This window comes from Balaenoptera ricei, chromosome 6, assembly GCF_028023285.1.
Source record: "Balaenoptera ricei isolate mBalRic1 chromosome 6, mBalRic1.hap2, whole genome shotgun sequence".
In the NCBI taxonomy this organism is placed as follows: domain Eukaryota; kingdom Metazoa; phylum Chordata; class Mammalia; order Artiodactyla; family Balaenopteridae; genus Balaenoptera; species Balaenoptera ricei.
This window is the reverse complement of record NC_082644.1, coordinates 109,510,270-109,522,496: the sequence shown is the minus strand read 5'-3', so window position 1 is coordinate 109,522,496 and position 12,227 is coordinate 109,510,270. Positions and strand designations below refer to the sequence as shown.

Sequence of the window (12,227 nt, the reverse complement as noted above, 5' to 3'; positions counted from 1 at the left end):
GACAAGTGTGTAACTAACACTGTGATCACTGCTGTCGAGGGACAGAACAAGGTACTATGTGAGATGCCAGCAGGGGAGACCTAGCTTGGTGGGGGGAGGGCTTTCAGGAAGAAGAACGGTGGAGGGACATGGTCCAGGAGAAGGAATGGCCAGGAGGGAAGACAGCACTTGGGAAGTCTCAGGAACTGAAAGAAGCAGCACGGTAAGAAAAGGAGAGAGCTCAACAGAGGCAAATCATGCAGGGGCTCAGAGGCTGAAGAATTTCTGTCCTTATCCTAAAGACAACAGAAGCTGCTGGAGAGAAGGGGAGATGGGAAGGGACTGACAAGAGCCTATTCACGTTTTTGGAAGAGCGTGTCGGCTGCTCTGTGGAGCAGGTCATGAGTGGAAGTGGGGGACTGTCAGGTGGCCAGAGCAGTCGTCCAGAAGTGAGATGATGGCTGGATGAGGGTGGTGGCACTGGAGAAGGACAAAGTGCAAATATTCCAGAGAGATTTTGGAGGCAGACTCAATAATACTTGGGAACTGATGGGTTCTCAGTGAAGCATCAAGCAAGTCATTCACTGGGGCTGGGAGAAGGGAGAGGGTAGGTGTGAGACGTGAGAAGGTACGAAACAGTGCAGCAAGGGAGTGAGCTTACCAGAGAAAAGGGTAATGCTGCCCATTTGAGGCTGGCTAACATTTATAGTGTTACCGCTATGCCTGGATGGGTGACTCTTTCCTTCAGGAATACTTAGCCACAGGTGCAGGGCTAAAGAAAGCAGATAGCTGCAGTTTTGTCATAGAAGATAGGAGAAAAGAGCAAGGGATTTGAGGATACTTGCAAAAAATAGCGATAATGGGAGACCATGGAATTTAAGTTGGACAAGGAAGAAAGTAAAGACAGGAAAGCCTAACACACAGAAAAGGTGGGGTTAATGCACTGGGATTATCAAGAAGGTTGAAAACCTGTCAGCATGACTCATCCCAATAGCATTTAAGCCCCACCTAACTGACCCTCCAGTCACTCTTTACATCCCAATTCTCTTGCTTCCATCTAGCATGGCACCCTTGTCTCAGGCTCTTGATTCGATGACATGCATCTAGGTCTACCTAGGTCAGGTCCACCTCTGGGCCAGCAATGCAGCCAGAGGTGACCGTGGATCACACCCCTCTCAGCTGCCCCATTGCTGGGAGCAGGACCCTGGCAGTGGGGACTCATATGTCTCTTTCCCAGTCTTGCCCACCTTCTTCTCTAACTCTTGGAGTTGGGCCAGAATTCTCTGCTTCTCTTCATCAGCTTCCTGAAGTTGGAGATCTGTAAGGCCTTGGATTTCCTCCATACTTTTTAGATTTTCTTGTAAATAGTGAATTTCATTCTCTAACTGCTGAATTCTTGCTTTGTGTTGCCTCTTGTCAAAATTAGTCTGTGAGGAAATCAAGTTTCAAAGATGATTTTTAAGCAAAATATGTTTTGAGCAAAATAAAAACCTTCTAGAGAATTATATTTCGTTTTACTAAAGAGTAAAACAAAATGCTGTGCTAATGAGTTACTGGGGATGGCTTTATCACAACGGTTCTCTAGGATCCATTTTAATGTTTGCCTCATCATTAAAATAATTACATCAAAAACTCAGATTCTGGCACTATACTACACTCTAGCAATGTTGTATTATCTACTTGCACATTAAGAAACATCTCTCACTTGCTTCCAAAAGAAGGAAAACACAGTCTCACAAAGAAGCCTGACTTTGACATCAGTAACCACATTTAGAGTTGAATTTTAGTCACACCTAGTTTGACTTATTAGGAGTGAAACTAACAACAATTACACTGTATTTAAAAAAATTATACCTTTATTAATTATACCTTAATAAAGTATACCTTATAAAGGTATACTTTATTAAGGTATAATCTACATAACAGACACTCTTTTCTTTCTTTTGTTTTGGCTGTGCCGCTTGTGGGATCTTAGTTCCCCAACCAGGGATGGAACCCTGGCCCTGGGCAGTGAAAGCAAGGAATCTTAACCACTGGACCACCCAGGAATTCCCTACACTCTATTTACATGAGAAAGGAAGCACTGTAATTTGCTGGAAAATATGAATGTTTTCTAAACACTTCCCTCTAGCTGCCTCTTGCCCTTCTCTTACTCTTGCTTCAAGGGCTCTCTCACAGGCCTGCCTGAACTCTTCTTGTCCGCTGGCCAGCTTCTCCTGATGCAGAGCCACTTCCTCTTGGAGTTTTCTCTCTCTCACTTGAGCTTCCTCTTTTTCCCACTGGGAACGTATAAGGATTTCACTGAACTGTTTCTGCAAATCAGCGAGACTTTTCCCTAAGACATCTGAAGGACTATGGATTCTGGTAAGGGGGGAAAAAGAAAGATGGTATAAGTGTGACATTTTATTTTTGATGCTGGATGCTGGGTGCAAACATGCCGGTAACATTAGTGCAGAAGTAAAAGGAGTTGTGAGGAATGGGACTGGTGTCAATCCGTAGCAAATTACTGTGCACCTCCTGAGTGCAAATCATTGTTTTATTAAATGACTGTTGCCACTCTGAAAGCACAGGCTCCTGTCAGGCTAACAATGTGTGTTCAAAGAATAAATGGCCATTTCATATATTCAAATTAGCCTCAGTTTTCTTTTGATATTTGTTTTCTATTTAAAATGCATAATGTGACTCTACTTCCTGACCATCTGCAGTAAGCTTTCAAGAATGAGTTACTCGTAAAACCTTTGTGTTTTTTAAATTAAATACCAAAAAGTATAAAAGATTAAAAAAATCAGTGACAGACAACTTGAATTAAGCAATCTGTGTATCAATCATGGTAATATGATAAGGGAAAAGGGAAACCTTACAAAAGAACTCAGCCATTAACAGTAGTTGGAAAGGTGATTTCATCACTGAACCCCACATTCACAACTCAGCCCACTCTCTACCTGGAGGTCTTGACTTTCCATTACCTCATCTCCCCAGTTCCTGATTTCAGTTTTCTCCTTAGCTCATCTACGCGAGCTGCCACTTCTTCTGGACGAATCAAACCATCAACTACGTGGTTAAGGTGATTCTGGAAATCTTTAAGTTGCTGTTTTAACAGGTTATTGTCATCCTGTGGAGGGGGGTAAAATGGAGAGGGGTAAAAATTACCAAAACAAAATAAAAAATACACCCAAATACACACACACAGCCCATATTATTTACCATATAACAGTCCAGTCAACTCCCTTTACCAATTTTTTAAAAACCCTTTGCACTATGGCCGACAATATCTGAATCTATTGATTAATCCGAAGTCACAAAAGACACAAACAGGCATTATGATGTGTCCTGATGTGATGCAAAAAAGAAGTACGTATGAACACTACCTAAGACTGTCTCCTTGCCAAAGAGTAAATAACTTGAATCTAAATAAGCCTCCATATGTGACATAAGAACATGTTAATCAATGCCATGGGGATGCAACCAGCAAAATCTAGACTATGGGAAACTCTACAGGACAAAGACCTGGTTTTCTTTAGTATGTAACAAAGAGAAAAAAAAGAGCAGGACTATAGATTACAGGACACAAGAGTCAAGTCAACCAAATGCAATGTGTGCACCTTATTTGGATTCTGATTCCAACATAACACTTCTAAAAAATTTATAATTTGAACATTTTGTATACTTAAGGTATTTGACGATATTAGGGAGTTATTGTAATTTTAAGGTGTAACGACAGTATCCATGTTTATGCCTCTTTTTTTTTTTCTGGCCATGCTGCGTGGCTTGTGGGATCACAGTTCCCTGACCAGAGACTGAAGCCGGGCCATAGCAGTGAAAGCTCGGAATCCTAATAACCACTAGGCCACCAGGGAACTACCCTATGCTTCTTTTTTAAAGCCTTATTTTTTAGAGATACATACAATAGTACAGTATTTACAGATAAAATCAGATGTTTTGGATTTACTTCAAAATAATTCAGTGTGTGAACAAGTGTGAGGGGTGAGGTGTGGAGGGTATTATAGATGAAATAAGACTGGCCATGTGTTATAGATGAAGATAGTCCATGTGTTGAAACTGTTGAAGATGAGTGATATATACATAAGGATTCATTTTAGTATTCTATTTTTGTATATGCTTGAGAATATACATAATTCAAACTTAGAAAAAACAAAAACAAAAACACCTTCCCATAATACTCAGCTTTATCTGCCAATCAACTGAAAAATGGAACATCTAATACTGAAGTTCTCTAATAGCTTACAATTCTCTGTGGGAGTATTTGTTATATGCTAGGATATTTTCACTAAGAAACTAATGAATATATCTAGACCCCAGAATTAAATCCAGACAGTATCTCTTTTAAGTAAAAAGAAACTGCTAAAATTTCCCTAAATTGTACAGAAAAATAGTTCTATGTCCTAAGCTATTGACTATATTCCCCTGAATACCTATATTCTACTTAAGTGATTTTCTTCAAACTTGGTATAACATTAGGTTTTTTGTTTTGTTTTTTTTTTAACACTGTTAACTAAATTGGAGAATTAGCATTGCAATGAACGTGCCTATCCACCTGGAGTCTCTTATCCATAAACCGTCCTTGCCCTTTGCCCTGAGGCACCCATATTTGCACTACTTTCTAATCCTGGCCACAGGTGATCTGACCCAAGGACAGCCAATCCACTGATTAGCCAGAAAACAAGTTCTCTCCCTCTCCAAAATGTGAACCAAGATCCAGTCCAGCAAGTCTGTATGAGAGCTAGACCCGTAAAGTTATGTCAGCTCGGGGCTGGGGTTGATGCTGGGCCAAATGCAATGCCCAGGGAGACAGAGAAAGAGAAATGAGAGCCGCACAGGCCCTGGAAGGTTAACAGAGCAGCTCTGGTCACCAGCAAGCTGCCTGTCTCCTTCCTTGAGCTAGAGTTAGTAGGTTTTGGTTCACTGCAACTAAATGATTTCTGACAAAGATAAATGTAGAGTGAGTTTAACTTGTACTTCGCACCAGGAGGTCAGTAGGCCAAGTAACCAAAGGACCTAGTTCCAACTAAGAGAGTCTTACAGCATGGACCAGCATTCTGGAAAGCTGACCTCAATTTCTACCTTGGAGAGAGACCCCTGAAGTCCTTTTCTTTAATAGATGTGTACTGAAGTGTTTATGGTTGAAATAAAGATGTATGAGATTTTCTTTAAAATATTCCAGCAAAAAAAAAATGTGGATTAACTGAAATAAGAACAGCAGAATGTTGACAATTGTTTAAGCTGAGTAAACAAAAGGGCATAAGGCTATCTTCTCTCTGATTTTGTGATTATTTGAAAATTTCCAAGGTAAAAATAAAAAATAATAATCCAGTGAACACCCAATATATACACACAACACACACAGGAATGGAAAATATGTATATCTTTTATATTTACTTCAGAAGCTGAAATGATAGCAGTAAAAATTAAATTCTAGGTAACTAGATTTTCTTAAACTTTGAGAAAAAAATATTCAAGGCATTGGAAGAAGAGAGAGAGAATTTGGGTGAGTTTAGTCTTATTTGTCACAAACCCCCGTACATGCATTTTTGGAGCCTTCCCCCAAACCACAATAACTCTGCCCCTTGATTTCTGGTGAAGTATAACAGCTGCCACCTCGGTCAGCTAAGTGACCCCTGACCTCACAGATCTGGAAACCTGCATGTTGATCCAGATACTTGTTTGTTCAGACATGTGTCCTCTTCGAGAGCATTTAATTACCTGGAAAATCCTGTCCACCTGCTTCTCGGGCAGTTTGTTGGGCAGATTATTGTGACAATAGCTATAAAAATAGTCTGCCAAAGAAAACTCTCATAAATGTAAAATGGCTGCATTTTTAATGACATTCCTTCTGAGAAGGAGACTGAAAACTTTACAATTAAGAAGTTCTACTGCATCTCATTCTAGTTAAATTCCTGGATAATTGCAAAGATATTTCAGTGGAAGAAGAATGCATCAATCTGATAATTTTAGCTCAGTCTGGTAACAATGCCGCTTCCAGCGGAAATGCAAGGTACTGCTGTCCCCCATGAGTTTACCTAGTGTTCTCTGTTTACTATCGACACTGCCTCTATCTCTTAGCACCATAATAACAACACAAAGGATATGCATATTAATAATCTTAAAATGATCACAACAGAGGCTAAGGTACTATCCCATCCAGAATTCCTTTTTTCTAATAACTCAAGTAGCTTACTACATGTAAGAGCAGGTTGTGAAGTGTCTGACATAAAGATGGCAACATCTTTGGGTGTCCCATATAAGAATGTATTGGGAGCCAATAAGTCTCTACCTGCAGCTGTTTAAGTTGGGTGCGGAGCTCACTATTTTCTTGTTCCTTTTCTTCTGAGAGCTGGGCTTTTCCGAGTGCATTCTTGAGGGCTTGCTTTTCTTTCTCTAGTTCTGTTTGAACAGCTGATTGTTCTAACTATTGCCATAGGAAGCAATGATACAAAAAAGTAAAATAGCAATAATTTATGATCTAATAAGGCATAAATAAATTTACATACACATGCAATCCCTTGGCAGCTTTGGTTTTATAACAACTCAGTTTTACATTTGTACCCCCAAGTTTAAAAGCCCAAGGTAAGTTTTTCACATGCCTCCTTAAACAATTAATACCTAAGGAAGAGCAAGCATCGAAATCAGCTCAGCCCAGATACACCAACTCAGAATCTCCAGGAGTGAGCCTAAATACCTACCTTTAAAAGCTCTGTGAGTGATTCAACAGTTACTGCTCCCTTTTCCCTTAGACCAATATTTCTCACACTGTGGTCCTCAAATACCTGCATCAAAATCACTTGCTGCACCTGTTAAAAATACAGATGCCTGGACTCCCTCTCAGACTTGATGGGCCAGAATTTCTAGGGCAAGGCCCAGGAATCTGCATTTAACAAGCATCACAAGTGATTTCATATAACTAAAGGGTACCAATCATAGATCTGTAAATCAGAGAGAGAAGATCTGTTATGCTCCGCAATCTCAATGTGTGGTTTGAAGACCAATCCTGGTAGTCCTGATGCAAGGAAAGGAATGTCCCTTTCAATACCATATGAATTTGTGAAAAGGCCAGGTTGCTGTAATATTTTTGTCAAGACTTATAAGAAAAAAAAATAAAGGAGAATGAAAGTACAAAAGACAATGGATTTTAAGCCAGTAAGGGCTGGCTTAAAAACTTTTGAAAGAAGAAAATTTATTTCAAAGAAGATGCCATCCAGAAATTGTATTTACTATTATTTAAAAATATGTATTTACTGTTATTTTAATTGTTTCCTTCCCAACCTCGTGTTTTCCACACTCTGATCAGGTCAACTATAGTTTTATAAAACTTGGTACTCTTAAGAAATATAACACTGACAACTGGCAAATGGTCATTTGATATCATTTGGTATCTAATAAGTAAAGGAACACAAAGTAATGTAATTACTATAATAAGCCTATTTTATATCCTTTTCTAATCATATGAATGCCATTTTACATGAATTCCTGGGATTCAAACTATCTTATTTTTTTAAAATAATTAATTTTAAATTATAGTTGATTTAAAACAATGTTTCAGTATACAGCAAAGTGATTCAGTTATACAAATATATATATCTATTCTTTTTCAGATTCTTTTCCATTATAGGTTATTATCAATACAAGATATTGCATATAGTTCCCTGTGCTATACAGTAGGTCCCTGTTGTTTCCCTATTTTATATACAGTAGTGTGTATATGTTAATCCCAAATACCCAGTTTATCCCTCTCCCCCCCTTTCCCCTTTGGTAACCATAAGTTTGTTTTCTATGTCTGTGAGTCTATTTCTGTTTTGTAAATAAGTTCATTTGTATCATTTTTTTAGATTCCACATATAAGTGATATCATACGATATTTGTCTTTCTCTGTCTGATTTACTTCACTTAGTATGATAATCTCTGGGCCCATCTATGTTGCTGCAAATGGCATTATTTCATTTTTTTTTTACAGCTGAGTAATATTCCATTGTGTATAAATACCACATCTTCTTTATCCATACATGTGTCGATGGACATTTAGGTTGCTCCCATGTCTTGGCTATTGTAAATAGTGCTGCTATGAACATTGGGGTCCATGTATATTTTCGAATTAGTTTTCATCTTTTCCAGATATATGCCCAGGAGTGGGATTGCTGGATGATACGGTAACTCTATTTTTAGTTTTTTAAGGAACCTCCACTTCTCCATAGTGGCTGCACCAATTTACATTCCCCCAACAGCGTAGGAGGGTTTCCTTTTCTCCACACCCTCTCCAGCATTTATTATTTGTAGATGATGGCCATTCTGACCAGTGTGAAGTGGTACCTCATTGTAGTTTTGATTTGCATTTCTCTAATAATTAGCGATGTTGAGCATCTTTTCATGTGCCTGTTTCAGACTATCTTATTTTATTTAACTTTCATCCAGTTAGAACCTATTGACCCTCCTCAGGTGCCAGGCACTGAAACAGGCATCTACAATCTGGGCATTCACTGTGCTCTGAGTCTAGCAGGAGAGACGGACAATCTAAACAGATGATTTCATACACAGGCTAAAATGCTTTGACTGAGCACAGGTTAAAGGAAAATCAAAGTAGAGTCCCAAATCCAGATTTTCAGCAGGCATAACAGAAGGAGAGGGTGGGCTTCCTGGAGGAAGATGCAACCCATTTGGCTAATAGCTAAACAAAACTGTATTTTAATGTGATCAAGAATATATTATAACTGGCCTCTGTCTTCCTCTCTGCCCTTATCTCTCACTCTCATTCCCTACTCCTCTTCTCGCTCCTGGCATATTGGAGGCATACTTTCAGCACTTCAAATGCATTAAGCTCTCTCTCCTTGCCTCTCTGCCTAGAACACATCCCTTACCTCTACCCTTTCACCTCTGCTCCCTCTGCACAGCCAAATCCTAGTTCCCCTTGAAGTCTCGCCTGAAACACCATTTCCATAGGGCAGTCTTCCCTGACCACCACTCCCCTGGCACAGAACCCTATCGTTTTCTTTCTCCGACACCTGTTTCACCTACCAGACTGTCAGCTTCACAAGGACATAACCATATCTGTGCTATTCCCTATAGCATCCATGGCACCTGGTCCTTAATGGCCAATCGATAAGTATTTATTGGATGAATAACTATTTCACTAATTTGCAAGTATAATTAAACTAGTGGGTATTTCATCCAACCAGAACAGGAAGTAGCAAAGTAAAATTTAGTATCAACTTAAAAGAGGTCTCTTAAAGCTGTTTTGAGAAAGAACAACTAGAATTTATTGATTACCAACTGCTAGGTGCTTTCAGGTCCATTGTCTCACTTACCCTCACCATAACCTGCTTTACAGATGATGAGGCATTTGTCAGAGGCTCAGAGCCATGAAGTGACTTGCCCATGTTCACACAGGGGTCATATTTAAGCTCAGAATGTCTGACTCCAAAAATGTGCTCTTCCCATCACTCCACATACATTATATTAAAACGTGTTTAATCTTACATTAAATTAAAGGAAAGCTGTTATGTTAAGGCCCAGCCTACTTGGTTTCTGGATGGCTTTGTGCTCTTACTTACTTGGCTGAGCCTTGTTAGTTTTTCCAACTCTTCTTTGAGCTGGTTGGCTTCGGCATCCTTTATTTTTAACTGAGCCTCTAGCTCAGCCTCGTAGGCACTGAGATCTCCTTGGGTCTGCTGCAGGGATGCATTCACCTCATGCTGCTCCTGAAGGGCGCTTTCTAGCTCTGCAAGCTCCTGCAAGGATTCAGTGTTTTAAGTACAGAACCCTCACTGTGCTGCTTAAGCACCTGCAAGTCATTATAAGTAACCTGAGCACTTAAAGCAAATGCTGGCCAGCCAGTGCTGGCCAGGCACAGAGAGTATTCACTGGCAATACGATGAAGCTGCAGGCTGTATGAATCCAGGCTGGAAAACAAAAACACTGACTAAATGTAATCAGAAAAATCAGTAAGCTACAACATGTTTTCCAAAGTAACCAGTTGTGTGATACTTTAAACGAGTCTTATGTATTCATAAGAAGAAAAAAAGAGAGGAGGATAAAATTAAGGCCTATTTTCCTTCAGACACTGGAATAAATGTTTTCACATTCATTATTTAATTACATCCTCACAGTAACTGTGTAAGGCAAGGTATTATCCCCGTTTTATAGACGAGGAAATGGAGAATGAAGATCTAAGTAAACAGCACAAAGCTGTGCAGCTTAAAAAAGGACAGAGTCAGAATATGAACTGAGATTTCTGACTCCAAAGCCTACACTCTTCCTATTAAACCATAGTATGTTCACTTATCAGAAGAACAAAATGGGACTAGCACTCTCTAATATTAAGGATGACAGAGAAACTTAAACCAGTGTTAACAGGAATATAAGTACCTATTGATTAGCATACCACAGTTCTGATTCATTTTAGCCTATTTATTTTTTTATGATTAAACATTATAGCAGCTTTCATCTGTTTATTTGGGATCTTGAAGAGTCAGATTAAACTATTCTGATTAAAGAGGAGAATCCTGTGATAAGAACTTCTATAGAAGAGTTTCTCAGTAAGTGATCCAAAGACCACCTGGCACCTGAATCATATGGGTTGCTTGTCCAAAATGCAGACGCTACATATAACCAACAGAGGATTAATATCCAGAATATATAAAAAGTTCCTACAAATCATTAAGAAAAAGACAGACAATCCAATAGAAAAAATGGGCAAAGAATATGAATAGGGATTTCACTGAAGAGAAAAACTGAATGGCAAATAAACAGATGAAAAGTACTTAACCTCTCCAGTAATCAAGTGAAAATTCAGTTAAAACAAGACACAATTTTGCACAGAGCATAGAGAAACAAGTTAAACAAACCATGAGGAAACAATCAGACAAATCCAGAATGTGGGACACTCTACAGAACTACCAGCTGGATTCTCCACACACACACACACACACACACACACACACACACACACACACACACGCCATAAAAGACATTCTTGGCACAATTGGGAAAATGTGAATATGGCTCAGATATTAGATGATATTAGGGAATTGCTGTTAATTTTCCTAGGTATAATAATGGTGTTGCACTGATGTAGGAAAATGTCCTCATTTTTAAGAGATATGTACTGAAGGGATGATGTCATAACATCTGCAATTTTCAAATGACCCAGCAAAAAAAAAGATATAGAAAAATATTTGTTGAATCTAAGAGAGCACATAGATGCTCAATGAACTATTCTTTCAACTTTCCTGTAAATGTAAAAATTTTCATAATAAAAAGACATCATTTCAAACTCAGCACATTGGCAAACACTAAGTCTGACAAAATGTTAAGTTTCCTGAATTTGATCTTTATTCTGTGTTTATCTTAGAAAATGTCCTTGTTCTTATGAAACACATACTGAAATATTTAGAAGCTAAAGAGCATGATGTCTACCGCTAAAAAATTTTATATAAAAATGTATATAAAATCATGTAAAATTATTAAAAAATTGTAAAAATCATGTAAAATCATGTAAAATTATATATGAGAGAGAGATAAAGCAAATGTGGCAAAATATTAATTGGTGACTCTGGATGGAGGGTATAGTGAGCTATTCTTGCAACTCTCCTGTAAGCTTGAAATTATTTCAAAATTAAGGCTTACAAAATAAAAGTTAGATTACATTAAGGTGATGTCAAGGATGTGGTGTAATGGTAGCCCTTCACACTGCTGGGGGGAAACAGAAATTCACAAAATCACTATGGACAGTAATCTGACAATATCTAGTGAAGCTGAGAAGGCACGCACACTCTGACTCACAGTTCCACTGTGAACACAGTCCCCATGCTCAAGGTGTGTGTAAGAATGTCACTCTCAATATTGTAATAGCAAAAGAATGGAAACCACCTCAATATCCCCCAAGAGGAGAACGAATAAGCAATAAATTTGTGGTAGGCACATACAATGGGATGCTATATACATCAATAAAAATAAAGTAGAGCTACATGTATCAACTTGCATAATTCTCAAAAACATAAACATGAAGGAAGAAATGAAGTAGCCAAAGGATACACTATGTACTTTTTATATAAATCCTAAAATTATGCAAAACTCTAATACATATTGTTTATAGATGGATACACATATAATGAAAGAAGAGAGAGAGGGAAATAATAACCATATTCAGGATTTTGCTACCTCTGGGAGGGGGTACACAGAGGCTTTCAAATATATCTGTATGTTTTAGTTTTTAAGCTGTGAGTACATGGTGTTAAATA

General features: G+C 38.4%; 1 protein-coding gene across 7 annotated transcripts in view; it reads right to left on the bottom strand.

Moving 5' to 3' along the window:
* Nucleotides 1-12,227, bottom strand: part of CNTRL (centriolin) — an 85,781-nt gene that overhangs the window by 32,692 nt on the left and 40,862 nt on the right. For all 7 annotated transcript variants that reach the window (XM_059925502.1, XM_059925504.1, XM_059925507.1 and 4 more), the window contains 5 exons: nucleotides 9,540-9,716; nucleotides 6,272-6,406; nucleotides 2,946-3,091; nucleotides 2,133-2,340; nucleotides 1,227-1,406 (listed from right to left, as the gene is read on the bottom strand). In XM_059925502.1, the coding sequence (XP_059781485.1) occupies nucleotides 1,227-1,406; nucleotides 2,133-2,340; nucleotides 2,946-3,091; nucleotides 6,272-6,406; nucleotides 9,540-9,716 (846 nt within the window). The remainder of the gene's footprint in view (nucleotides 1-1,226; nucleotides 1,407-2,132; nucleotides 2,341-2,945; nucleotides 3,092-6,271; nucleotides 6,407-9,539; nucleotides 9,717-12,227) is intronic.